The 27280-nt window shown below is 49.7% G+C and overlaps 3 protein-coding genes across 13 annotated transcripts in view; 2 read left to right on the forward strand and 1 right to left on the reverse strand.

Moving 5' to 3' along the window:
• Nucleotides 1-9252, forward strand: part of phex (phosphate regulating endopeptidase homolog, X-linked) — a 342975-nt gene extending 333723 nt beyond the window's left edge. Inside the window, exon 22 of the mRNA XM_087993122.1 lies at nt 9124-9252. Coding sequence (XP_087849248.1) covers nt 9124-9142 — 19 coding nt within the window. The 3' untranslated portion in view covers nt 9143-9252. The remainder of the gene's footprint in view (nt 1-9123) is intronic.
• The window catches only part of LOC122554895 (cullin-4A-like), a 61021-nt gene extending 35740 nt beyond the window's left edge, over nt 1-25281 (reverse strand). For 2 of the 4 annotated variants that reach the window (XM_087993119.1, XM_087993118.1), the window contains exons 1-8: nt 24674-25281; nt 10881-10996; nt 8143-8246; nt 4265-4334; nt 4060-4133; nt 2652-2814; nt 2483-2572; nt 2310-2392 (exon numbers count right to left, since the gene is read on the reverse strand). In XM_087993119.1, the coding sequence (XP_087849245.1) occupies nt 2310-2392; nt 2483-2572; nt 2652-2814; nt 4060-4133; nt 4265-4334; nt 8143-8246; nt 10881-10996; nt 24674-25142 (1169 nt within the window). In that variant the 5' untranslated portion in view covers nt 25143-25281. The remainder of the gene's footprint in view (nt 1-2309; nt 2393-2482; nt 2573-2651; nt 2815-4059; nt 4134-4264; nt 4335-8142; nt 8247-10880; nt 10997-24673) is intronic. The other 2 variants (XM_043700270.2, XM_043700271.2) reach the window with 2 other exon arrangements.
• A 52-nt stretch (nt 25282-25333) lies between these two features.
• The window catches only part of pcid2 (PCI domain containing 2), a 68854-nt gene continuing 66907 nt past the window's right edge, over nt 25334-27280 (forward strand). For 6 of the 8 annotated variants that reach the window (XM_043700278.2, XM_043700284.2, XM_043700283.2 and 3 more), the window contains exon 1: nt 25334-25595. Coding sequence is in view for 2 of the 8 variants with exons in the window: in XM_043700285.2 (XP_043556220.2) it covers nt 25542-25595 (54 nt within the window). In the remaining 6 variants the exon portion in view is untranslated. Of the gene's footprint in view, nt 25596-25689; nt 25812-27280 lie in introns of all 8 variants that reach the window. The other 2 variants (XM_087993124.1, XM_087993125.1) reach the window with 1 other exon arrangement.

The raw sequence follows: 27280 nt of genomic DNA on the forward strand, positions 1-27280 counted from the left end.
TTCTGTATCCAGCTATTCATTTATCAAAAGTGTACCATCCCCTCCCTACCAATAAAATAAGAAACAGGAAAGTACAGAGCAGAAAAAGAGAAAACTGTGAGAAGTTCCTCATAATGCACGTAAAACTGGCTCCATTGCAGCCTCTGAAGCAAGGAGGGGAAGTGTACTGAACATATGCAAACAAGGAGAGAATCCCCAAAAGGAAGCATGCTTCGCAAGGACCTATCAACAGGAAATCAGAGAGCCAGACATGAGGAGGAAGCAGCTCAGATTAGCATGTACATGGAGAAGACTCACTTTCCACTCACTTGCCAATAAAAAAAAGTTAAGTATTGATTACTGTCCAAGTTTTCAGGGCTCACAGACCCTGATCACATAAAAGCTGCATGGCAGTTAGGGACATGAAACCACAGGAAACGAAGATCTGAGGGCAGGGATCACCCTTTAGAGGGTGAAAGATGGGAAAGCATCAGCATAATAAAGATGTGACACCTACAGTCTAAAGTCAGCATGTACCCAACCTTCTCAGGAAACCCAGAACAAACAGATGGGTCAGAAATTACCAAGCTCAATACCCACGGATCTTGTCACCACAATACATGGGAGACAATGATCCAATTCAGTATGCCTCTTCCAATTCTGAATACAGATGACCAGCACTTAGAAATGAATCAATGTTGTTGCTCTCACTCCCAGCTGTCATTTATAAACCTGCCATATATAATAGTCACTGATTAATTCTTCAGGTTTGCATCAGCATTTCTATCACGAGCAAATTAGTTACTGGATTAAGCCTTGCAAGTAGCATCTCCCTGCTCCTGAACTGAGTCTCAATTGCTTCTGAAGGTGCTGGATACCAGACACAGTCAGTGAAAACTCATCACTCCAAAGTCAGATCACAAAGTCTGAGAGCAGTAGTATGGACATTTGGAATAGGTTCAGGCTTCACGGTGTAGGCACAGCCACACACATGGGTTGCTGTCAGCCCACAGCTGGTTAAAGAATCTTTAAAGGTTCAAGGCATAGAAAGACATCACACACTGCCCATTACGTCTGCACCCAGTCTAATCCCACTTTTCAGCATTTGATCCATCCTGGCCCTGAACTTTAAAGAATTTGAGTTGCAAATAAGTGAGTTGAGGGTTCCAACTTTATTGCCTTTTCAAGTGGCGTGTTTTTGACTCCTAACACCTTTGGGGCAGGACCTCTTTTTCTTTTCAAAAAAAAAATCTCCCCTCTAATAGTTGCATGAATCACTTTAAATTCATACCTCCCAACACTGGAAAGGCAGGAGCGTAGCATTAAGTCATTTGGCAGTCAAATATAGACATGATGGCCCAAATGGACTTCTTCCAACACCTGTGATTCCACATCCTTCTTATGCCATAACCTTCTAAATGGTATTCTTTCCAGGACTTACCAACCCTCCACAACATACAGAAGGGTTTCCAAACTAACTACAGCCAAGAACATAAGTAGCATTTCTGATCAACGCATCACAATCCCTCCATTTAAAAATGCAAGTCACTTTGGCAATTCTGGAGAACTTAAGATAGACTACTGAGGACTCTGATTTTAGAACTGTAAAGTTATTTTATCTAGTTAACTAAAAAAAAGGTTTCCCACGTTAGTAAGCTTTCTGCTGCTTGACCAGTTAGCCCAAGTAGTTTGCTGGCTATAGGCTGGTCATGCACTGGGCCTGAGGTATCTAGCCCATCAAAAAACTTCTGACAATAGCAGTAAGATTTGCCCATTTCCTCACCATACAACCTCTCTGACAAAGAGATCGAGATGAAGCATAAGTTATAATTTGGCCTTCCATAAACGCTTGCTGTTCGCCTTATACTGAGGTCACAGCATGTAAATTTTAACCTTTCCAATCTATCACATTTAGAATATTCAACAACGTCTCATTACATGATCAAAGTTTCCTCATCCTGCTGCAACTTCTCTCTGCATCTGCTTGTGAACACCCATATCATGCATTTCCGTCAAGTGGAAGCACATTGCTCGGGAAAACTACGCCCCATGTAAAGTAGGATCAGATTTTAATTCCACACCGGACTTTGTACATTAATGCAAGACTCAAGAGTGCATTCTGTGGGGTAAAAAGGCCAGCCACAGGGGAAACAATGACACAGTAAGGAGACAAAGGCAACTGTTCTCTCACATGAGGAATCCTCCTCAATTTTGCCAGAGGCCTCCTTCAAGAATGAAGGTCATCTCGTTTCTTTTGCTCACCAATTCTTAAACCAGCTGACTACATCCTGCATAGAGCACTGCAATAAAACACAAGGATCACCACTTACTGCGTGCTTTGATCCAAGTAAGTAATCACTCTATCTGCTTCTTCCTCCAGGCGTTTGTTGACGTGGTGAAGGTACTCTGGCACCTACATCAGAATATTAAAATTGAGAGAATAGTGAACACTGGCTCCAAGTGTAGAGCTCGTTAAGAATCTTTAAGAATCACTACTACTTGCCTCCCTCTTTTGCATTAGTCTTTGGCCTTCTGCTGCATATAAACAATTGGTCTCCTCCAAAAATCTCTGTTGAAATGATTCCTGGTAGACCTGTTTGATGCAAAGTCTAAATAGTGGGGGTTTCTGTGAAAAAAAAAGAAGTGAATATCAGAGTTAAAATCTCCCTTACCTGCAGGTCAGACAGCATAGTCAGCAAACTTCGGATCAAGCTTCTGTCCACAGCCTCCCCATTTCGCTCTTTTTGGATCAGCAAAAGGATCCCGTCAATGGTTTTGGTCCGGACGATCCTGTCATTGATCACATGGGTTCGGAAAAGCTCTAAACCTATGTCCCTGAAAACATATAAGCAGGGGATCTGTTATTGCTGGCAAATGGCTAAATATTTGAAGGCACACACAGCCTACGCCCAGGAATGCCGGCAATGAAGAAGCGGAGGTGTCAATCTAGCGTCAAACTTGTGATATGCAATTAGAATTTGAAACGCTGCAACCAACAGATGGCACTCGTTTAGTTATTGCAACATTCACTCTAACCGATCGACTGGCTTTATTCTCAATGTACAGAGGAACCTCGATTATCCAGCATTCGATTAACCAAATTTTGGATTATCCGAATAAGATCACAAAGCCCCGAGGCTCAGCGAAACCATTTTATCCGGCCTTCGATTACCCCAACGACATACTCCCTGCCAGCGTCCTTCGGATAATTGAGGTTCCTCTGTATTTTCAATATCATGAAATGTGGCAAGAAACATTTCAGCCAGGTTGGATTTGGCCTCTCCAAAGGCTGGGAAAAGGGAGGCGAAAGTGAGTTGGGCAGTAAGAAGTAAAAGAGAAGGGAGAGTAAAGGGCAGAAGCAGCAAGTCAGTAAAACCAGAGGAGGGGTTTGGGGAAAACGTGGGAGACAGGAGGAAGAGAAAAAGAGGACAGCAGCAAGAGAAACTGAGAACAAAGTGAGTAGGAGAAATTGGGGATCATCTTGCAGTGACAATGGGGAAGGAGTTTGAGAGGGGCGGAATGCTCGACATTTTGGAGATCAGAGTCCTGTCCTTCTCAGTCAAGAGTTACGCTGTGCTGCATCAGTGTATTTACCCCTCTACGGTGTAGAGACCTGCCTTGCATAACCAGTTTAGATGCTAGTCTGTTGTGCATCATTTTGTTTCCCATTTTCAACCTCACAATAAACAAATCCAAATGAGCACCCAATTATGTACACATTCAAAACAGGAGATAAAGTAGAGGGGTGGATGCATGGAACATGATTCCAATAATCACAAGATAGATGTAATCTGGGTCAGGGGCTCAAGATCAACAAGTCTTGAGTTTAATAACTGCCTAAAGATGAGGTCTGGCTGGCTCTTCAATTGTAACACCTCTAATTTCATGAAACCTACAGAATAAAATTGCTAGACTGGCCAGTGAACACGTTTGAGGCGACAAATTATGAGAAGGTTGAGAAGAGGAGAAAACCTGGTCTCTCCCATGTATCTTGAACATACTGACAGCTGAACTGCTGACTTAAATAACCACAGAAGTCCCTTGTCATTCAAACTTAACAACCACCCACAATTAACTCACCAGATAGACGGCAGCATTGAACTCTGCAGCACGTAGGTTCGGTCGAGAAACAAGAAGATGCTCCTGATCATTATCTGCAGGTAATGGAGACATTTAAAAGCAAGTATGATTGCATTATAAGTAAAAAGCAGCATCACTATATCCTAAATCAACAGGACAAGAGATGCCCAAGAAAGGATTTCATTTCTGGAGGGCAGTTACTTACCATTTGGCGACAGTGGTCCTGCCAACATTTGTTAATCTTCTTCAGAAACAGACTGCTATCCAGCGAATCCGTGGAAGCAAGGTCAAGGAAAAACAGATCATCCCTAGTTACCAACAGAATATCTTTCGAAACTGAAAGATCATCCCTTCAAAATTGTTTGTCCGATTACCCATTCAGCATTACCAATGGCACTTAAACAAATGTTCTATCGTGTTAAATTAACATGAAACACCGTATGGAAAAACTGCCGATACTGGAGATCAGAGTCGAGACTATAGTGCTGGAAAAGCACAGCCGGTCAGGCAGCATCTGAGGATCAGGAAAATCGGTGTTTTGGGCATAAGCCCTTCATCAGGAATGAGGCTTGTAGGCCAGGGGAGGCTGAGAGATAAACAGGTGGTGTATGGGGAAGGAAGCTGGGAATGTGAAAGGTCGGGGGGGTTGGGGGGTGTCCTGTCTCCCCGATGTAGAGACCATATTGGGTGCAACGGACACAGTAGATGACGTGTGTGGAAGTACAGGTATATTTCAGTTGAATGTGTAAGGGATCCTTTGGTACTTTGGACGGAGGGGAGAGGGGAGGTGTGGGCGCAGGTTTTGTACTTCCTGCGGTGGCAGGGAAAGGTGCCGGGAGGTTGGTGAGGACCAAGGGGTTCTGCATTGTGAGGGGTGGGGTTCAAGGATAGAGGTGCAGGAAGTGGAGAAGATTCGCTGGAGGGCATCGACCACGTGGGAGGGGAAATTGTGGTTTTTGAAGGAGGAGGAATTGGGAGTAAGGGATGGCGTTTTTACAGGAGGCAGGATGGGAGGAAGTGTAATCCAGGTAGCTGTGGGAGTTGGTGGGATTGTAGTAAATGTCTGTATTTGGTTGGTCACTGGAGCTGGAGAGGTCCAAGAAGGGGAGCGAGGTGTCCGAGATGGTCCAGGTGAATTTGAGGTCAGGGTAGGTGTTTGTGAAGTTGATGAACTGTTCAACCTCCTCATTGGAGCACGAGGTATCGCTGATAGTGATCAATGTAGCAGAGGAAAAGATTAGCCTGTCTCCTGTAAAAATGCCATCCCTTATTCCCAATTCCTCCGCCTCATCTGCTCCCAGGAAGACCAATTTTAGTATAGAACACACCAGATGGCCGCCTTCTTCAAAAACTGCAATTTCCCTTCCCACGTGGTCGACGATGCCCTCCAGCGCACCTCCTCCACTTCTTGCACCTCTGCCCTTGAACCCCATCCCTCCAACCGCAACAAGGACAGAACCCCCACCTCCCCTCCACCCCACCCATTCTCATCTTCCACCCCACCAACTTCCAGATACAGCACATGCTTCTTAGCCACCTGCAAACAGAACCCACCACTGGGGATATATTTCCCTCTCCACCCCTATTTGTGTTTTGGACAGACCATTCTCGCCACGACTCCCTTGTCAGATCCACGACCCCCCTTCCCCCCACTCCTGGCACCTTCCCCTGCAAGAAGTGCAAAGCCTGCGCCCACATCCCATAGCCCAGGACCCTAAAGGATCTTTCCACATCTAACAGAAATGTACCTGTACTTCTACACACGTCATCTACTGTATCCATTGCACCCGATGTGGTCTCCTCTACATCGAGGAGACAGGATGCCAACTTGCAGATTGTTTCAGAGAACATCTCTGGGACACCCGCACCCACCAACCCTAGTGCCCTGTGGCTGAACACTTCAACTCCCCTCCCATTTTGCCAAAGACATGCAGGTCCTGGGCTTCGTCCATCGCCAAACCCTAACCACCCGATACCCGGAGGAAAAACGCTCATCTCCTGCTTTGGGACCCTCCAACGACAGGGGATCAATGTGGATTTCACCAGTTTCACCCCCCTACCTTATCACAGTCCCAAACCTCCAACTCGGCACCGCCCTCCTGGCCTGTCCATCTTCCTTCCCAACTATCCGTTCCACCCCCCTCTCCGACCTATCACTTTCATCCCCACCTCTGTTTACCACTCACATTCCTAGCCACCTTCCCCCCAACCCCCCCCCCCTTCCCATTTATCTCTCAGCCCCACCAGCCCACAAACCTCATTCCTGATGGAAGGGCATATGCCCGAAACGTCGATTCTCCTGCTCCTCGAATGCTGCCTGACCAGCTGTGCTTTTCCAGCTCTACATTCATGAAACACAGCATGATGAGCTGAGACACCACAAACCCAAGGAAAAACTTCATAGTCATTAAGTATTATTTAGAAAGCACTTCATCCTACTACCTCTCGCAATCTGCTTATCACCGGTGAGATGCTGCAACAAGCTAAAGACATTGTTTATCCCAGGATGCAAAAGAAAGCATTCAGCCCCACTGAAGAATGCTAAAAGAATGAGGTAAGCAAAATCACCTCACCTCACGTTCCACAAGCTTTGGATTACATTGCTGAATGCTGTTGCGATTTGTCAGGGGCAAACGTATTGGGAAAATTACATCTATAGTCAGCACTTGAGAAGTGTGATTAGTATAAACAAGATCGTCAGCATGATAGTCACTGAGAAATCCCATTAGAGAATTCAAATGAAACTTTTCTTCACAGGTAGTGGTTTGAAATTCTTTTGTCAGATCAACCAGGAAAATTAAACGGAGAGCAGGATGACCACCTCCTAGTCTGCACGCTAGTATTGTGAAAGCTGCCACAGTATGGAACTGTTGGGGTAAATAACAGATGCATTTCAGGGAATGCTATGCAAAAAGTTCAGGATTCTTTGGGAAGAGGACTAGTGCTTCCTGTAAACACACAAGGAAGGCAACAGGATCTCACCTTATATCTTTTCCCTCACTGCACTGAGAAGATTGAAACTGCTTTGGAGCAATGGAGAAGAGACAGCAAGATGCTAAGCATGGAGAAACGAACAGTAATCCTATCCCTGGCCACCACCACTCATTAAAACCACGAGGGAGAAAGCACTGGGGGATTTGCAGGTCAGGTTTGATGGACAGGAGTAGGAGTTACTTCATGTGAGACTTAATCCGCCATACAGGCCAATTGGGTCAAGGGTTCTACACATTCAATGGCATCCATGAAGCAGGCTCAGCATTTTGGTTTGCTCTCCTCGAAGCTGAACCAATTACGTATCGCGCAGATTCAGTAGAAAATGCTTTTGTTTTAATTAAATTAGCTTAAGATGGGGTTCCAGCATGCGCACATTAATAGGATTTCATCAGAATGCGTGCTCTGTAACAAATCTAACAGAGTCACAATCTAGAATCCCTGCAGTACAGAAAGAGGCCGTTTGAGTCATCAAGTCCACACCGATTCTGTGACCACCCAGAACCACCCCACCACTTTAACCCCACAACCCTACATTTCCCAAGGCTAATCCACCCAGCCTGCACATCCCTGGACACCATGGGCAATTCAGCATGGCTAACCCAGCGAAAGTGCACATCGTTGGACTATGGGAGGAAGCTTGAGTAGCCAAAGGAAACCCACACAGACATGGGGAAAACTCCATACAGTCACTCGAGGCTGGAATCGAACCCTGGTCCCTGGCACTATGAAGCAGTGATGCTAACCACTGAACCACCATGCCATAAAAATGCAAAGTTCAGGAAAAAAAATTAATTCCTTAACTGGTTGCTGAAAGTTTTAACCAACAGTTGATTTTCAATGCCTAATTAGTAGTTTGTGTGTTTAATCCACCAAAGTAAGAGGTTTTATGACAACACTAAATTTGCTTTGAAATCATTCGGGCTCTTTTCATACAGAAATGTGGCTTCTGCTAGAACTGTACTTACCTGAAAGCTCAGGCAAACCAACAGGATAATGGAAGACTGTGTTAAGTGTAGAGCCCAAAGTAATGACAAGCATCTACATAATATGAATTACAGACAAAGCAATTATGGAGGAGAAAAAGGATATTCCCAAAACTGCAAAATCTGTGCCTTCACGTGGTCTTCACAGACCTGTCTCAGTTGTTTGTATAGGGTTGCTGACACTTTATAGGAACACAGATTCTCAACAGCCTGTATGTGACAGAAAAAATCAATTTCTATATCAATCAGATTGCAATATCAGAGCTTTCTCAAATCTCAATGATAGCCATCCACATCCGCTGCTCAGCCCAGTTAGATGTCAAAGTGTAGGAACTTGAAGTACTAACTGTACACTAATTATCGTTGCGATCTGAAGAGGAGAGAACAAAGAGACAGACCTCTCTTGACCACATCATTTCCTTGTGTTTACGAGAATTTTCTTGTCCTCTTAAAATACTCTTCTTTGATGAGGAGCTGTTAACAGAGATTTAGTCAAATTCACACCTATTTTTCTCCCGTTAATCACACGTTAGGAGCCTTGAGATATAATAACTACAAACACAAGCTGTTGCTCTGATAAAAGGTAAACAAGTACATATGTTAAACAGCAAACAAACCTTTTGTATCATTAAGGCATAGGACAAGAATATTTTCAAATGAAACCTGTTCAGACAAGTTAGACAACCTTTCATGGAAGGTGGAAAGTGAACCCAGACCTCCTGCCCCAGAATTAAGGACACTATCACTGTGCCACAAGAGCCCCTAAAATTAAGGTACAAGATTGCACCCTGATTTCTGATTGATGATGCCTGTCAGATTACTATTAAGGCACCACAGATAACTGGCCTTGTAGTCTGAAAGTCAAGTTTAAACTCCACCATGGAGAGTTATCAATCAAATACAATCCATCTCTCAAAAACTGAGGTCTGGTACCAGAAGCAAAAAACTATGGAAGTTACCAATAGATGGTTCACTATCGGCCTTCACAGCAACAAAGACCATCATGCTGAAATATTAAATCTGTTTCGCCCTCCACAGATGCTCCCAGAGCTACTCGGTATTTTCAACATTTGTTTTTCTGTTTCAGATTTCCAGCCAGCAAGTGAACTCGACGTGCCCGCTCTGTCAAGCATACACCTGACTCCATTCTCAAACCAGATTCCTCACTTCTAATTTCCTCTTGCCAAAAACAATTAAACAGACACTTGAAACTAAAGATCAACAAGTCAATTAAGACCCGATACTGAAACTAAAAGGGTAGCATTCATGAGTAAATGTCGCATGGACTAGTTTTATAGCTTAGGAATGCAGCAACTAACAGGAGGTCATTTAGTCCCTTGAGCCTGTTCCACCATTCAATGAGAGTATGGGTTATTTGTAACCCAAATGGACATGGGAGTTTTTCTTTAGTTTGGAAAGGATTTTAACAGTTAACAAAATGAGGTGTGTAAATGGAGTTAAAACGTAGATCAGCCGTATTCTAACTGAATAATGGATCAGATACTAGGGATTAAAATTAGCTCCTTCTGTTCAGCTGCTCCTCGGAGGATGGCCAACACGAGCAAGACAGTTAGATTTAAGTTGGTTTGCAATACCTTAACTTGGACTCCCTTGAGCACAAAACTTCCAGACAGTCCAAGGTCTCAGTGTTGACGATCCTGATCTGGTGCCCAACCAATGTTTAAGCCGACGTTACATCACCCACAAATTCCTACACCCAAATTTTAAAGGGCCTTGGAGTAAGAGCTGGTCTTTTGGCCCATCAAGCCTGCTCCATGATGAGATAATATGATGGTTGTTCTGTTTGCGGTCTCAGCCCCACTTGCCAGTCTATACATAAACTCTTGACCCCCTTGTTTATAAGCACTTTATTGAACTTAGCCCTGAATAAATTTAAAGATCCAACCTCCACTAACTCCTGCAGAAGAGAATTCCACACTAAGAAGCCTCTTCATTTCTTCCAGTATCCACACTATCCAAAAAACGCCAAAGAACTGCAGATGCTGGATATGGAGTTACAGTCATACAGCACAGAAACAGGCCCATTGGCCCAACTTGTCCACACCAACACAAGAACAGACATTGTTTGAAACTTCGGCAGGTCTGCCAGTATCTGTGGGGAGAATGCAGAGCTAGAAAGCAGAAGGAGCCTTCTGTCTGAAGAAGGGTCATTGGACCCAAAGCGTTAACTCTGCTTTCTTTGCCAACATACTGCTGGACCTGCTGAGTTTTCCCAGCAATTTCTGTTTTTGTTCCACACCATCCAATCCTCTTGCAAACTAAGTTTAATAAAGATCCACCCTCATTCTTCAAGTGGGTGTGGGCCTAAATTGTTCAAACTTAAAAGTTCTTCATCCAAGGACAGTGTAGAAGCTCTGGCTCAGAAGTTAATCTGAGAACACTGTAGATCTCTGATCAGGGGAACACTCTTTGGTTTAGTTATCAATGTCATTTTTGCTGTCTGAACACTGCAACTGAGAGTCTCAGGACTTGGGTTTGATTTTTAGATCCAATACCTTTGGAAAGCGTAACCAGCAATGGATGACCATAAAGCACACAACTCCAGGTGCACTGGAGCTTCAGCAGCACAATTTCAGGTCCCATTCCTCTGATCGGTCACTTGTGCCACATTCAATTGGATAGTATGTAGCAGTGCAAACTTTAGATCAGCAAACCGACTTAACACTCTAGTCTCAGGTTATTCTTACAGCCTTTATTGCTGCGTCCTTTCGATATTGAGCAGGCTGGCAAAGTCTGCAGCAACACCCGGGGCTGAGGGGGCACTGCAAATCTTCACCTTTCTTATAAATTAGTAACTATGAGGGTGCTGTTGAGCGTGGTTACCTGATAAAGTTCTTCCAAATTATATTTTATTGATGTGCTATTCTGAATGGCATCCACAGCTTCATGAAGTTTCTGCCACGTATCCTGAGTGTAGTTGTCTGGCAATTTTGGTTTATCTGTTGGGAAACAAACAGGAAGCAACACTGCTGTAGGGCAGACATTTCATTTCAGGGTTGGGATCAATAATAGAGAATAAAATTATATACTACAAAAACAACACAGACGAGTGTCAGAGATCTGAAAGGCTAAAAGCAGTATTGGGGACTTTGGAAGTAACTTAGAAATACAAAAGACTTTAAGAACCACATGGGAAAGAGGTGGTGGTGAGGGCACTTGGGATAAAGGAATCATTTCACTTTGGCAGCTGAGCTGTTTGGGAGCAAGCGGACAGCAGCCTGGGAAGGTAAGTGATATAAATTACCTCAGGGATTTGTGGCCTTCATTTCAATAACAGCGCTGTTTGGGAGCGAGCAGAGAGAAGCCTGGGAAGGCAAGGGTTTCCAATTCTGAGGGGGGAAAACTGAAAAGTTACATGATAGGAGTGCTATTATTTGACTGGCTAATAAGGAGCTTGGAGCTGAAAATGTGTTGCTGGAAAAGCGCAGGAGGTCAGGCAGCATCCAGCATTCTTCAGAAAGGGCTCATGCCCGAAACGTTGATTCTCCTGCTCCTTGGATGCTGCCTGACCTGCTGCGCTTTTCCAGCAACACATTTTCAGCTCTGATCTCCAGCATCTGCAGACCTCACTTTCTCCTAATAAGGAGCTTGTTAAATTTGAATGTGTGTTAAATTGAATTTTGTTAAATTATTGGTTACTATCAGTGAGATTGTAAGCAAAGAGGAAAAAACAGGTAATTTGTGTTTAAAAAAAACAAATTCAAAACTAATGCTCTTTGGGAGAGTTTAAACTAATTCAGCAGGGGGATGGGGTCCTGAATTGTAGCTCGAGTGCACAGGAGGTTGAGAGTAGTGAGGTCATAAATAAGGTTTCAAAGTTGCAAGAGTGTACCAACAGACAGGAAGGTGGTTTGAAGTGTGTCTACTTCAACGCCAGGAGCATCCAGAATAAGGTGGGTGAACTTGCAGCATGGGTTGGTACCTGGAACTTCAATGTGGTGGCAGTTTTGGAGACATGGGTAGAGCAGAGTCAAGAATGGTTGTTGCAGGTTCCGGGGTTTAGATGTTTCACTAAGAACAGGGAAGGTGGTAAAACATTATTAGTCAAGGACAGTATTACGGTGACAGAAATGACGTTTGATGAGGACTTGTCTACTAAGGTAGTATGGGCTGAGGTTAGAAACAGGAGAAGTCACCCTGTTGGGAGTTTTCTATCGGCCTCTGAAAAGTTCCAAAGATGTAGGGGAAAGGATAGCAAATAAGATTTTGGATTAGGAGTGAGAGTAATAGTGTAGTGGTTATGGGGGGCTTTAACTTTCCAAATATTGACTGGAAACGCTATATTTCAAGTACTTTAGATGGGTCAGTTTTTGTTCAATGTGTGCAGGAGAGTTTCCTGACACACAGTGTCGACAGGCCAACAAGAGGCGAGGCCGCATTGGATTTGGTACTGGCTAAGGAACCCGGCCAGGTGTTAGATTTGAAGGTAGGTGAGCATTTGGTGATAGTGACCACAATCCTGTTATGTTTACTTTAGGGATGGAAAGGGATAGGTATATACCACAGGCCAAGAGTTATAGCTGGGGGAAAGGCAATTATGATGCGATTAGGCATGACTTAGGATGCATAGGATGGGGAAGGAAACTGCAGGGATGGGCACAATTGAAATGTGGAGCGTACTCAAGGAACAGCTGTGTGTCCTTGATAAGTATGTACCTGTCAGGTAGGGAGGAAGTGGTCGAGTGAGGGAGCTATGGTTTACTAAAGTCATCAAGGGAGGGAGGCTTATGTAAAATTGAGATGTGAAGGCTCAGTTAGGGAGCTTGAGAGTTATAAGTTAGCGAGGAAAGATCTAAAGTGAGAGCTAAGAAGAGCCAGCGGGGGACATGAGAAGTTTTTGGCGGATAGGATCAAGGAAAACCCTAAAGCTTTCTATAAGTATGTCAGGAATAAAAGTATGACGAGAGGAAGGTCAGGACCAATCAAGGACAGTAATGAAAAGTTATGCGTGGAGTCTGAAGAGATAGGAGAGGCACTAAATGAATACTTTTCATCAGTATTCACACTGGAAAAAGACAATGCTGTCGAGGAGCATACTGAGAAACAGGCTACTAGACTAGATGGGATTGAGGTTCACAAGGAGAGGTGTTAGCAATTCTGGAAAGTGTGAAAATAGATAAATTCCATCCGGTCCAGGGGACTTATCTTAGGATTCTCTGGGAAGCTAGGGAGGAGTTTGCTGTGCCTTTGACCTTTATGTCGTCATTGTCCACAGGAATAGTGCCAGAAGACTGGAGGATAGCAAACAGCATCCCCTTGTTCAAGATGGGGAGTAGAGACAACCCTGGTAATTATAGACCAGTGAGCCTTACTTCAGTTGTAGATAAAGTGTTGGAAAGAATTATGAGAGAGAGGATTTATAACAATCTCGAAAGAAATAATTTGCTGAGGGATAGTCAACATGGTTTTGTGAAGGGTAGGTCGTGCTTTACTAACGTTATTGTGTTCTTTGGGAAGGTGACCAAACAGGTGGATGAAGGTAAAGCAGTTGATGTGGTGTATATGGATTTCAGTAAAGTGTTTGATAAAGTTCCCCTCAGTAGGTTATTGCAGAAAATACAGAGGCATGGGATTGAGGGTGATTTAGTGATTTGGATCAGAAACTGGCTATGTGAAAGAAGACAGAGGGTGGTGGTTGATGGGAAATGTTCACCCTGGAGTTCACTTACTGGTGGGGTAACGCAAGGATCGGTTTTGGCCAACGCTGTTTGTCATTTTTATAAATGACCTGGATAAGGGCATAGAAGGATGGGTTAGTAAATTTATGGATGACACTAAAGTCAGTGGAACTGTGGACTGTGCATGTTGCAGGTTACAGAGGGACAGAGATAAGCTGCAGAGCTGGGCTGAGAGGTGGCAAATGGAGTTTAACGTGGAAAAGAGAGAGGTGATTCACTTTGGAAGGAGTAACAGGAATACAGATTACAGGACTAATGGTAAGATTCTTGCTATTGTAGATGAGAAGAGAGATCCCAGTGTTCACGTGCATACATCCCTGAAAGTTGCCACCCAGGTTGATAGGATTGTTAAGAAGGTGCATGGTGTGTTAACTTTTATTGGTAGAACAAAGAGCATTCCAGTACAGGAACAGGCCCTTTGGCTCTCCAAGCCTGCGCTGATCCAGATCCTCTATCTAAACCTGTCACCTATTTTGTAATGTCTGTATCCCTCTGCTCCCTGCCCATTCATGTACCTGTCTAGATACATCTTAAATGATGCCATCGTGCCCGCCTCTACCACCTCTGCTGGCAGTTCATTCCAGGCACCCACCACCCTGTGTGAAGAACTTTTCACGCATATCTCCCCTAAACTTTTCCCCCCTCACTTTGAATTCGTGACAACCTAGTAACTGAGTCTCCCACTCTGGGAAAAAGCTTCTTGCTATCCACCCTGTCTATACCCTTCATGATTTTGTAGCCCTCAAATCAGGTATCCCATCAACCTCAGTCTTTCTAATGAAAATAATCCTAATCTACTCAACCTCTCTTCATAGCTAGCACCCTCCATACCAGGCAACATCCTGGTGAACCTCCTCTGCATCCTCTCCAAAGCATCCACATCCTTTTGGTAACGTAGGACTGTACGCAGTATTCCAAACGTGACCGAACCAAAGTTTTATACAACTGTAACATGACCTGCCAACTCTTGTACTCAATACCCCGTCTGATGAAGGAAAGCATGCCATATGCCTTCTTGATCACTCTATTGAACTGCGTTGCCACCTACAGGGAACAATGGACCTGAACACCCAGATCTCTCTGTACACCAATTTTAAAAGAATTGAGTTTCAGAGCCATGAGGTCACGTTGCAGCTGTACAAAACTCTGGTGTGACCGCACTTGAGAGTATTGTGTACAGTTCTGGTCACCGCATTATAGGAAGAACATGGAAGCACTGGAAAGGGTGCAGAGGAAATTTACCAGGATGTTGCCTGTATGGAGGGAACGTCTTATGAGGAAAGGCTGAGGCTGTTTCGTTGGAGAGAATAAGGGTGAGAGGTAACAGAGATATACAAGATGTTCAGAGGATTAGACAGGGTGGATAGTGACAGCCTTTTTCCTCAGATGGTGATGGCTAGCACGAGGGGACATAGCTTTAAATTGAGGGGTGATAGATATAGGATAGATGTCAGAGGTAGGTTCTTTACACACAGTAGTAAGGACGTGGAACGCCCTGTCTGCAACAGTAGTAGACTCACCAACTTTACGGGTAGTTAAGTTGGCATTGGATAAACCTTTGGATGCTAATGGAATAGTGTAGGTTAGATGGGCTTCAGATCGGTTTCACAGGTTGACGTAACATCGACGGCCGAAGAGCCTGTACTGCGCTGTAATGTTCTATATTCTAATTAAATAAAATAAGGATGATGGTCAGGTGATGTGCTATTTCAGCATGACGTGGGAGTTGGTGGACCCCACTGTGGTTCCCAGTGACCATGTCTGTAGTAAATGTTGGTTGCAGGAGTCTGAGCTTGGAACATTGCTACATTTCAGGGAGTTGGGAGAGCTATGTTTCAGGACACAGTCAGACCCCTTAGACTAACTAACTCCAATTCAGCCAGTGGTCAGGGATGAGAGGGTGTGATTGTGAGTGAGGCAGGGAGAGGAATCCAGGAGGAGGAGTTGCCAGAGCCATAACCCTTATTAAACAGGGTTGCTCCCTGTGTGAACAGGAATGGGGATTGCAGGGAGGATGAGTCGACCGACTGCAACACTATTGTGCAGGGAGGTGGGGAGGGTGGGAGAATGTCATTGTAATTGGGGACAGTACATTTAGAGACATCGACACTGTTCTCTGTGACCAGGATTGCGAGTCCCGAAGGTTGTGTTGCCCGCCTGGTGCTCGTGTTTGGGATATCTCATCTGGGGTGCAGAGGAACTTTGAGTGGGAAGGTAAAAATACAAAGGTCATCGTTCACGTAGGTACTAATGTAGATAAGACTCAGACAGAGGTTCTGCTAAGGAAGTACGAACAGTTAGGAGCTAAATTAAAAAGCAGAACTAAACAAGATAACAATCTATGTATCACTACCTGAGCCATGAGCTAATTGGCACAGGGTCAATATGATTAAGACGGCAAATGTATGGCTGAAAGATTAGTGTGGGAGAAATGGGTTAAAATTCATGGGACACTGGCACCAGTACTGGGAAAGAAGGGAACTGTTCCGACATGCTGGTCTTCATCTGAATCATGCTGGGACCAGAGTCCACGTGAATCACATAACTTGGGTCGTAGACAGGGCTTTAACCTAAACAGGGAGTGGGAGGAGGGGTCAGTTAGAGAGGAAATTAGAAAACTCACATTAAAGGAGGAGGTATGAATGCAGGTTAGTGATGTGGTGGATGGTTACCAGACAATAAAGGTGAGGGACAGAATAGACAAATATCTTTATGCATCATGGAACTTGGGAAAAAAAAGTAGGGAAATTTACCTGTGGAACAAATTTAAAAGTTCTGTATCAAAATAAAATGGATGAACTAATTGCGCAGTTAGATGTACAGGGGTACAATCTAGTTGGGATTAGGGAGAGTTGGCTGCACGCTGACCAAGGATGGGAACTGAATGTCTCAGGGTAGATTGTGTTGGGATATTTGGTTGGTATGGACGGGTTGGACCGAAGGATGTGTTTCCATGCTGTACATCTCTATGACAGGAAAAAAAGAAAAGGTGGTGGAGTAGCATTGCTGGTTAAAGACGAAACTAACACAATTGTGACAAAGAATATTACCGTTGAGCTGAGAAATACCAAGGGGCAAAAAGCATTCGTGGGCGTCACACATAGACGCCGAAACTGCAGTGATGTTGGAAATGGCATTGAACAGGAAATTAGAGAGGTGTCTGATAAGAGATTATTGATGATCACGAGTGTTTTTAATCTGCACATTGATTGGGCAAATCAAATTATCCATGCCATACAGGAGGAATTCCTGGAGTGTATACTGGATGGCTTTCTTGAACTATACATGGAGGAGCCAACTGGAAAGGGAATCATTGCCAATCTAGCTGTGCAAGACCCCGTAGAGCCACCATAATATGATAAGAATTTTTTTTTTAAATCAAGATAGAGTGAGATAGTTGATTCCGAGACTAGGATGCTGCATGTTAATAAAGGAAACTATGAGAATATGAGGTGCAAGTTGGCCTTGGTAGATTGGGGAGAGTTACTTAAAGGGATGACAATGGATAGGTAAAGACAAGCATTCAAGGAATGCATGGGGATACTGCCCGAAACATCGATTTTTCCTGCTCCTCAGATGCTGCCTGATCTGCTGTGCTTTTCCAGCACCGCTCTAATCTGATCGGCAACAAGTGTTTATTCCTGTTCAGCACAAAAGCAAAATGAGTAAGTGGGCCAATCCATGGATTACAAAGGAAGTTAGAGATAGTGCCTGTTCCAAGGAAGAAACATATAGATTGGCCAAGAAAAATAATAGCTGAGGATTTGGAGCCGTTTAGAATTCCAAGAAGGATGAAAGGATTAAGAAGGGAAAAATACAGTATGAAAGTAAGTTTCCAGGGAACTTACATTAAGACATCAAGAGTGTCTACAGGTACACAAAAAGAGAGAGATAAGTGAAGACAAATGTTGGTCCCCTCCAGACAGAAACAGGGAATGTATAATAGGGGACAAAGAAATAGCTGAGCAACTAAAGACATACTTTGATTCTGCCTTCACAAAAGAGAAATCAGATACCAGAAATGTTGGAGAATGCAGGATTTAGAGAGGGGGAAGAACTGAGGGAGATCAATATTAGTAAAGAAATGGTGCTGAGAAAATTGAGGGGATTGAAGGCAAATAAATCCCCAGGCCCTGATAATCTATATCCCATAGTACTTAAGGAAATGGCTCTAGAAACAGTGGATGGACTGATGGTCATCTTCGAGGATTCTGCAGACTCTGGAAGAGGCCCTGCAGATTGGACGGTAGCTTCAATGTCACTTCAATATTCAAAAAGGGAAATCAGGGAATTATAGACCAGTTAGCCTAACATCGGTACTGGGGACAATTCTCAAATCCATTATCAAGGACTTTATAGCAGGACATTGAGAAAGCAGTGGCAGAATCAGACAGAGGCAGTATGGATTTATGAAGGGGAAGTCATGTCTGACAAATCTGTTGGAATTCTATGAAGGTATAACTAGTAGAGTTGACAAGGGGGAGCCAGTTGATGTGATATATTTGGACTTTCAGCAAGCGTTTGACGAAGGCCCACATAAGAGATTGTTGTGCAAGATTAAAGCACATGGGATTGGGAAAGTGTACTCAGATGGATAGAAATCTGAATGGCAGCGAGGAAATAAAGAGTATGAATTAATGGGTCCTTTTCAAACTGGCAGACAGTAGGTGCCAGAGGGATCAGTGCTTGGACCCCAGCTATTTACAATACATATTAATGATTTGGATGAAGGAACATCTGAAAGTTTACAGATGATACCAAGTTGGGTGGGAAGGCGAACTGTGACAGGGATGTAGAGGTCCTTCAGCATGATCTGGACAGGATGGGTGAGTGGGCAAATCAATGGTGGTTGCAGTATAATTTGGATTAATGTAAGGTTATTCACTTCAAGGAGGCAGATTACTACCTGAATGGCTGTACATTGGAAGAGGGGAGTATGCAGTGGGGCCTGGGTGTCCAGCACCATCACTGAAGGTTGGTATGCAGGTGCAGCAGGTGGGAAAGAAGGCAAATGGTATGTTGGCCTTCATTGAGAGAGGTTTTGAGTACAGGAGCAGGGATGTGTTATTGCAGTTATGCACGGCCGTAGTGAGGCTACACCTAGAATATTGCGTGCAGTCTTGATCTCCTTTTCGGAGGAAGGATGCTCTTGCTCTTGAGGCTGATTCCAGATCAGTGGGATGAAGAATGAGAAGAGATTGACTAGGTTAGATTGTTTTCGCTGGAGTTCAGACGAGTGAGGGGGGTGGGATCTCAGAGACTTATAAAATTCTAACTGGTCTAGACAGGGTAGATGCAGGGAGGATGTTCCTGATATTGGATGTGTCCAGAACCAGGGATGACAGTCTGAGGGTTCGGTGGACCATTTAGGACAGAGATGAGGAAACATTTCTTCACCCAAAGAGTGGTGAGCCTGTGAAAGTCATTACCATAGGTAGTAGTTGATGCCAAAACATTGAGTGTATTCAAGAGGTGGATAGATCTAGCATTTGAGGAAAATGGGATCAAAGGTTATGCGGAGAAAACAGGATTAGGCTATTGAGTTGGACGATCAACCATGACTGTGATGAATGGCTTTCTCCTGCTGTTGTAGGCCAAAACAAAGGATATGGTGGAAAAGAGAATGTGGAAATGCAGAGTTTCCTGGGGAAGTGTAGAGGGGCTACTTCTGTAGATAAGTGGCTCAATACTAGCCATATTTAAAAATGCTAGCAAGGCCAAAAGTAAGGTGACCCACAAGGTATGCATCCCAAAGGTACTAAAGGAGGATGAGGTCAGGTCTCCCGTAGAATTTTCCCAAAGTCTTTGCAAACAGAACCTATTCCTAAGAATGGAAGGATTACTAACATTAAATCACTAATTTACAGTAGTAGCTACACTTCAAAGAGCACTTTCAGTGACTAGGAATCACTTTAGGATGTACTGATGTGGTGAAAAGCAAGGTAAATGCAAGTATTTTCATTCTTGGTCTGGATTAACATGGAGAGTATCTACAATAAATGGTGAAATGGGTACTTAGAAAGGAACGGACTAATGGGGAAAAGTCAATATGCATATGCATTCTTGCTTTAGTTAAGTTCATTTTTTAAACATTATTTTGTTATTTCCAGAAACTGTTAGCTCAGGTACAAAAATCTTGTAACACAATTGGGGGAAACAATAAAAAGAATGAAACTACTTGCATTTATTCAGGGCCGTTAAGAGAATAAAACATCTAGCAGTACTTCAGTGAAAGATTATCAAATCAAATTTGACAGCAAGCCGACGAAGAGATGCAGGGTAAATTGATAAAATTCTTGAGGTAGTCATAAACTTTAACAAATATCTTTGAAATGCAGAAGCAAGTAGAAACTGGCTATCCTGTCACATCTCCTTCTACTGATAGTGCAACCTCCCATACAGACACCACTTGACAGAGGTATGTGGGATGCAAGGGAGGAGATTACTGGGGACTCGACATGAATTTTCAAATCGTCTATAGACATAGGGGTGCCAGAAATCAGTGCATGTGGTACTTTCAAGAAGGATGGCAGGAATGAGTCAGGACTGAGGCAAACATCTGTGGTAGCTCCACATTGAGAGGCAAGGATTAATCAAGGACAGTCAACATGGCTTTGTCAAGAAGGCCTCATGTAAAACAGATGAGTGTAGTGTGGTTGATGTTGTTTTCATGGTCCTAATAGCAGCATGGTGGCTGGCACTACTGCCTCACAACACCAGGGATCGATTACAGTTTCCAGTGACTGTCTGTGCGAAGTTTGTGCATTCTCCCTGAGTCTTTGTGGGTTTCCTCTGGGTGTTACGATTTCAGGTTAGGTGAATTAGCCAAGGGATAGGATAGGGGTGGGACACTCCTGTGTCCACACTGCAGAGATTCAATGAAGTCTCACGTGGGCAGGTGAAGAAACTAAAAAGCCCGTGGGATCCAGGGCCAAGCGGATATGATCGGAGAAGCTCACAGGTGACACAAACATTGGTGGTTTGGGAAACAGCGGGGGGGGGGGGGGGGGGGGGGGGGGGAGAGAGAAGGGGTGGGGGGAGAGAAGGGGTGGGGGGAGAGAAGGGGTGGGGGTGGGGGGAGAGAAGGGGTGGGGGGGCGGAGGGGGGAGAGAGGGAGTCTCGGGGGGGGGAAGAGAGGGAGTCTCGGGGGGGGGGAAGAGAGGGAGTCTCGGGGGGGGGGGAAGAGAGGGAGTCTCGGGGGGGGAACAGAGGGAGTCTCGGGGGGGTGAAGAGAGGGAGTCTCGGGGGGGTGAAGAGAGGGAGTCTCGGGGGGGTGAAGAGAGGGAGTCTCGGGGGGGTGAAGAGAGGGAGTCTCGGGGGGGTGAAGAGAGGGAGTCTCGGGGGGGTGAAGAGAGGGAGTCTCGGGGGGGTGAAGAGAGGGAGTCTCGGGGGGGTGAAGAGAGGGAGTCTCGGGGGGTGAAGAGAGGGAGTCTCGGGGGGGTGAAGAGAGGGAGTCTCGGGGGGGTGAAGAGAGGGAGTCTCGGGGGGGTGAAGAGAGGGAGTCTCGGGGGGGTGAAGAGAGGGAGTCTCGGGGGGGTGAAGAGAGGGAGTCTCGGGGGGGTGAAGAGAGGGAGTCTCGGGGGGGTGAAGAGAGGGAGTCTCGGGGGGGTGAAGAGAGGGAGTCTCGGGGGGGTGAAGAGAGGGAGTCTCGGGGGGGTGAAGAGAGGGAGTCTCGGGGGGGTGAAGAGAGGGAGTCTCGGGGGGGTGAAGAGAGGGAGTCTCGGGGGGTGAAGAGAGGGAGTCTCGGGGGGGTGAAGAGAGGGAGTCTCGGGGGGGTGAAGAGAGGGAGTCTCGGGGGGGTGAAGAGAGGGAGTCTCGGGGGGGTGAAGAGAGGGAGTCTCGGGGGGGTGAAGAGAGGGAGTCTCGGGGGGGGGAAGAGAGGGAGTCTCGGGGGGGGGAAGAGAGGGAGTCTCGGGGGGGGGAAGAGAGGGAGTCTCGGGGGGGGGAAGAGAGGGAGTCTCGGGGGGGGGAAGAGAGGGAGTCTCGGGGGGGGGAAGAGAGGGAGTCTCGGGGGGGGGAAGAGAGGGAGTCTCGGGGGGGGAAGAGAGGGAGTCTCGGGGGGGGGAAGAGAGGGAGTCTCGGGGGGGGGAAGAGAGGGAGTCTCGGGGGGGGGAAGAGAGGGAGTCTCGGGGGGGGGAAGAGAGGGAGTCTCGGGGGGGGGAAGAGAGGGAGTCTCGGGGGGGGGGAAGAGAGGGAGTCTCGGGGGGGGGAAGAGAGGGAGTCTCGGGGGGGGGAAGAGAGGGAGTCTCGGGGGGGGAAGAGAGGGAGTCTCGGGGGGGGGAAGAGAGGGAGTCTCGGGGGGGGGAAGAGAGGGAGTCTCGGGGGGGGGAAGAGAGGGAGTCTCGGGGGGGGAAGAGAGGGAGTCTCGGGGGGGGGAAGAGAGGGAGTCTCGGGGGGGGGAAGAGAGGGAGTCTCGGGGGGGGAAGAGAGGGAGTCTCGGGGGGGGGAAGAGAGGGAGTCTCGGGGGGGGAAGAGAGGGAGTCTCGGGGGGGGAAGAGAGGGAGTCTCGGGGGGGAGAAGAGAGGGAGTCTCGGGGGGGGGAAGAGAGGGAGTCTCGGGGGGGGGAAGAGAGGGAGTCTCGGGGGGGGGAAGAGAGGGAGTCTCGGGGGGGGAAGAGAGGGAGTCTCGGGGGGGGAAGAGAGGGAGTCTCGGGGGGGGAAGAGAGGGAGTCTCGGGGGGGGAAGAGAGGGAGTCTCGGGGGGGGAAGAGAGGGAGTCTCGGGGGGGGAAGAGAGGGAGTCTCGGGGGGGGAAGAGAGGGAGTCTCGGGGGGGGAAGAGAGGGAGTCTCGGGGGGGGAAGAGAGGGAGTCTCGGGGGGGGAAGAGAGGGAGTCTCGGGGGGGGAAGAGAGGGAGTCTCGGGGGGGGGGAAGAGAGGGAGTCTCGGGGGGGGGGAAGAGAGGGAGTCTCGGGGGGGGGGGAAGAGAGGGAGTCTCGGGGGGGGGGAGAGAGGGAGTCTCGGGGGGGGGAGAGAGGGAGTCTCGGGGGGGGGGAGAGAGGGAGTCTCGGGGGGGGGAGAGAGGGAGTCTCGGGGGGGGCGGAGAGGGAGTCTCGGGGGGGGGGGAGAGAGGGAGTCTCGGGGGGGGGGGGGGGGAGAGTCTCGGGGGGGGAGAGGGAGTCTCGGGGGGGGGGAGAGAGGGAGTCTCGGGGGGGGCGGAGAGGGAGTCTCGGGGGGGGGGGAAGAGAGGGAGTCTCGGGGGGGGGGGAAGAGAGGGAGTCTCGGGGGGGGGGGAAGAGAGGGAGTCTCGGGGGGGGGGAAGAGAGGGAGTCTCGGGGGGGGGAGAGAGGGAGTCTCGGGGGGGGGAGAGAGGGAGTCTCGGGGGGGGGAGAGAGGGAGTCTCGGGGGGGGGGAGAGAGGGAGTCTCGGGGGGGGCGGAGAGGGAGTCTCGGGGGGGGGGAGAGAGGGAGTCTCGGGGGGGGGGGGGGAAGAGTCTCGGGGGGGGAGAGGGAGTCTCGGGGGGGGGGAGAGAGGGAGTCTCGGGGGGGGCGGAGAGGGAGTCTCGGGGGGGGGGGGGAGAGTCTCGGGGGGGGAGAGGGAGTCTCGGGGGGGGGGGAGAGGGAGTCTCGGGGGGGGGGGGAGAGTCTCGGGGGGGGAGAGGGAGTCTCGGGGGGGGGGGGAGAGGGAGTCTCGGGGGGGGGGGAGGGAGTCTCGGGGGGGGGGGAAGGGAGTCTCGGTGGGGGGAGGGAGTCTCGGGGGGGGGGGGGGGGGAGTGTCTCGGGGGGGGGGGAGAGGGAGTCTCGGGGGGGGGGGGGAGGGAGTCTCGGGGGGGGGAGGGAGTCTCGGGGGGGGGGGGGGAGAGGGAGTCTCGGGGGGGTGGGAGAGAGGGAGTCTCGGGGGGGGGGGAAGAGGGAGTCTCGGGGGGGGGAGAGAGGGAGTCTCGGGGGGGGGAGAGAGGGAGTCTCGGGGGGGGGAGAGAGGGAGTCTCGGGGGGGGGGAGAGAGGGAGTCTCGGGGGGGGGAGAGAGGGAGTCTCGGTGGGGGGGGGAGAGAGGGAGTCTCGGGGGGGGGGAGAGAGGGAGTCTCGGGGGGGGGAGAGAGGGAGTCTCGGGGGGGGGGAGAGAGGGAGTCTCGGGGGGGGGAGAGAGGGAGTCTCGGGGGGGGGGAGAGAGGGAGTCTCGGGGGGGGGGGAGAGAGGGAGTCTCGGGGGGGGGGAGAGAGGGAGTCTCGGGGGGGGGAGAGAGGGAGTCTCGGGGGGGGGGGAGAGAGGGAGTCTCGGGGGGGGGGGAGAGAGGGAGTCTCGGGGGGGGGGAGAGAGGGAGTCTCGGGGGGGGGAGAGAGGGAGTCTCGGGGGGGGGAGTCTCGGGGGGGGGGAGAGAGGGAGTCTCGGGGGGGGGAGAGAGGGAGTCTCGGGGGGGGGAGAGAGGGAGTCTCGGGGGGGGAGAGAGGGAGTCTCGGGGGGGGAGAGAGGGAGTCTCGGGGGGGGGAGAGAGGGAGTCTCGGGGGGGGGGAGAGAGGGAGTCTCGGGGGGGGGGAGAGGGAGTCTCGGGGGGGAGAGAGGGAGTCTCGGGGGGGGGGAGAGAGGGAGTCTCGGGGGGGGGAGAGAGGGAGTCTCGGGGGGGGCGGAGAGGGAGTCTCGGGGGGGGGGGGAGAGAGGGAGTCTCGGGGGGGGGGGGGGAAGAGTCTCGGGGGGGGAGAGGGAGTCTCGGGGGGGGGGAGAGAGGGAGTCTCGGGGGGGGCGGAGAGGGAGTCTCGGGGGGGGGGGGGGGAGAGTCTCGGGGGGGAGAGGGAGTCTCGGGGGGGGGGGAGAGGGAGTCTCGGGGGGGGGGGAGAGTCTCGGGGGGGGAGAGGGAGTCTCGGGGGGGGGGGGAGAGGGAGTCTCGGGGGGGGGGGGAGGGAGTCTCGGGGGGGGGGGGGGGGGGGAGTGTCTCGGGGGGGGGGGGGGGAGTGTCTCGGGGGGGGGGGTATGAGCTGGGGACCGTGTTGCCGGCGGCTCGCACCCACCTCGGAAGTTCTTGATCAGCAGTTTCCTGGAGGCGGCCGGCCTGCCCCCGGGGGTCGCCGCCCTGCTCACACCGTTGGGGTGCCCGAGCAGCGCCGGCGAGGAGTTGGCTTTGCGCGAGTGCGGCGGCCGCTGCTCGGCCATCGCGGGGCCCGCTCCGCCTCCGGCTCCGGCTCCGGCTCCGGCTCCCGGTCCGGGCTCGTCAGCCGCGGCCTCGGCCTCTCCGTCACCCTCTGCCGGGTTGGAGCAGCCCCGATACCGCCGCTTGGCGCCCAGCGGCTGAGGGGGCGAGGAGGAGGAGCGGCTCCCCGCCTGGGCCTGGGCCTGGGCCTGGGGCTGGGGCTGGGCCTCGGCTCTCCGCTGCCGCTTCCTCGCCTGTCCCCCGGGCTCACTCACATCGGCGGCCGGCCTCTCCTCCTCCTCCTCGGGGATGCAGGGAGGAGCCGGAGCCCCCGCCGCCGGCCGCTGCATCAGCCGGGGGAGGGGATCGGGATCGGGATCGGGAGGTGCCCCCTTCTCCGCCTGCAGGACCCGGGCCCGGTTCTGGCCTCGGGGCCTTCACACCGGGACAGTCAAAGGAGGACGGGGGGGGATAGACCGGAAACTGACACCTCTCACCCCCCCGTGACCCCTCACCCTGGAGACGGCCACTTCCGGCCTTCACACCGGGACAGTCAAAGGAGGAGGGGGGGGGATAGACCGGAAACTGACACCTCTCACCCCCCCGTAACCCCTCACCCTGGAGACGGCCACTTCCGGCCTTCACACCGGGACAGTCAAAGGAGGGGGGGGACAACGGGCCGACAGACCGGAAACTGACCCCTCTCACCCTCCCGTGACCCTTCACCCTGGAGACGGCCACTTCCGGTTATGCGCTGGAGAGGAAGGTATCACCTTCCCCTCCCTCCTGTTGCCAGCAGAACGGTAAGGGGCTTTAAATCAGGGCCAATAAAGGGAGGGAGGGAAAGTTTCAGGAGCGAAAAACCATCTGGGTGTTATATGTACATGTGTATTACAGGAGAGTGAAGATTAGAGAGTGGTGCAGGTCAGGCAGCATCCAGGGAACAGGAGAATCGACGTTTCGGGCATAAACCCTTCTTCAGGAATGAGGAAAGTTGGTCCAGCAGGCTAAGATAAAAGGTAGGGAGGAGGGACTTGGGGGAGGGGCGTCGGAAATGTGATAGGTGGAAAGGGGTCAAGGTGAGGGTGATAGGTCAGACTGGGGTGGGGGCGGAGAGGTCAGGAAGAAGATCTCAGGTGAGGAAGGCGGTGCTGAGTTCGATGGATTTGACTGAGACAAGGTGGGGGGAGGGGAAATGAGGAAACTGGTGAAATCAGAGTTCATCCCTTGTGGTTGGAGGGTTCCTAGGCGGAAGATGAGGAGTTCTTCCTCCAACCGTCGTGTTGTTGTGGTCTGGCGATGGAGGAGTCCAAAAACCTGCATATCCTTGGTGGAATGGGAGGGGGAGTTGAAGTGTTGAGCTACAGGGTGGTTGGGTTGGTTGGTCCGGGTGTCCCAGAGGTGTTCTCTGAAACGCTCTGCAAGTAGGCGGCCTGTCTCCCCAATATAGAGGAGGCCACATCGGGTGCAGAGGATGCAATAGATGATATGTGTGGAGGTGCAGGTGAATCTGTGGCGGATATGGAAGTTTCCTTTGGGGCCTTGGAGGGAAGTAAGGGGGGAGGTGTGAGCGCAAGTTTTGCATTTCTTGCGGTTGCAGGGGAAGGTGCCGGGAGTGGATGTTGGGTTGGTGGGGGTTGTGGACCTGACGAGGGAGTCACGGAAGGCGTGGTCTTTTCGGAACGCTGTCAGGGGAGGGGAGGGGGGGTCCGTTTGGAGGTGGAGGAAATGACGGCGGATGATACATTGTACATGGAGGTTGGTGGGGTGGTAGGTGAGGACCAGTGGGGTTCTGTCCTGGTGGCGGTTGGAGGAGCGAGAAGTGGAAGAGATGCGGTGGAGGGCATCGTTGACTACATCTGGCGGGAAATTGCGGTCCTTGAAGAAGGAGGCCATCTGGGTTGTACGGTTTTGGAACTGGTCCTTCTGGAAGCAGATGCGGCGGAGACGAAGGAATTGGGAATATGGGATGGCGTTTTTACAGGGGGCAGGGTAGGAGGAGGTGTAGTCCAGGTAGCTGTGGGAGTCGGTCGGTTTATAGTAAATGTCCGTGTTGATTCGGTCGCCCGAGATAGAAATGGAAAGGTCTAGGAAGGGGAGGGAGGAGTCTGAGACTGTCCAGGTGAATTTGAGGTCGGGGTGGAAGGTGTTGGTAAAGTGGATGAACTGTTCAACCTCATCGTGGGAGCACGAGGCAGCGCCGATACAGTCATCGATGTAGCAGAGGAAAAGGTGGGGGGTGGGGCCAGTGTAGCTGCGCAAGATGGACTGTTCCACATATCCTACGAAGAGGCAGGCATAGCTGGGGCAGTCACTGCAGCTGTTGGAATCTCCTGAAATCAAAAAACGCTGGAAGTCAATTGTGATTTCAGCTGTAAGTCATGAAGGGTTGAAGATGGGCGGAGAGAGCAGTAACTAGAGTATTTCCCGAGGAATAATGTTGAAGCAGTGGGTGAGAGGGAAGGTTGGTGGTTTGGCGGTGGGGAGA

The sequence above is a fragment of the Chiloscyllium plagiosum genome, unplaced genomic scaffold (assembly GCF_037043375.1).
Source record: "Chiloscyllium plagiosum isolate Xiang-an unplaced genomic scaffold, Cpla_swu_hap1 HiC_scaffold_12, whole genome shotgun sequence".
Lineage (NCBI taxonomy): Eukaryota > Metazoa > Chordata > Chondrichthyes > Orectolobiformes > Hemiscylliidae > Chiloscyllium > Chiloscyllium plagiosum.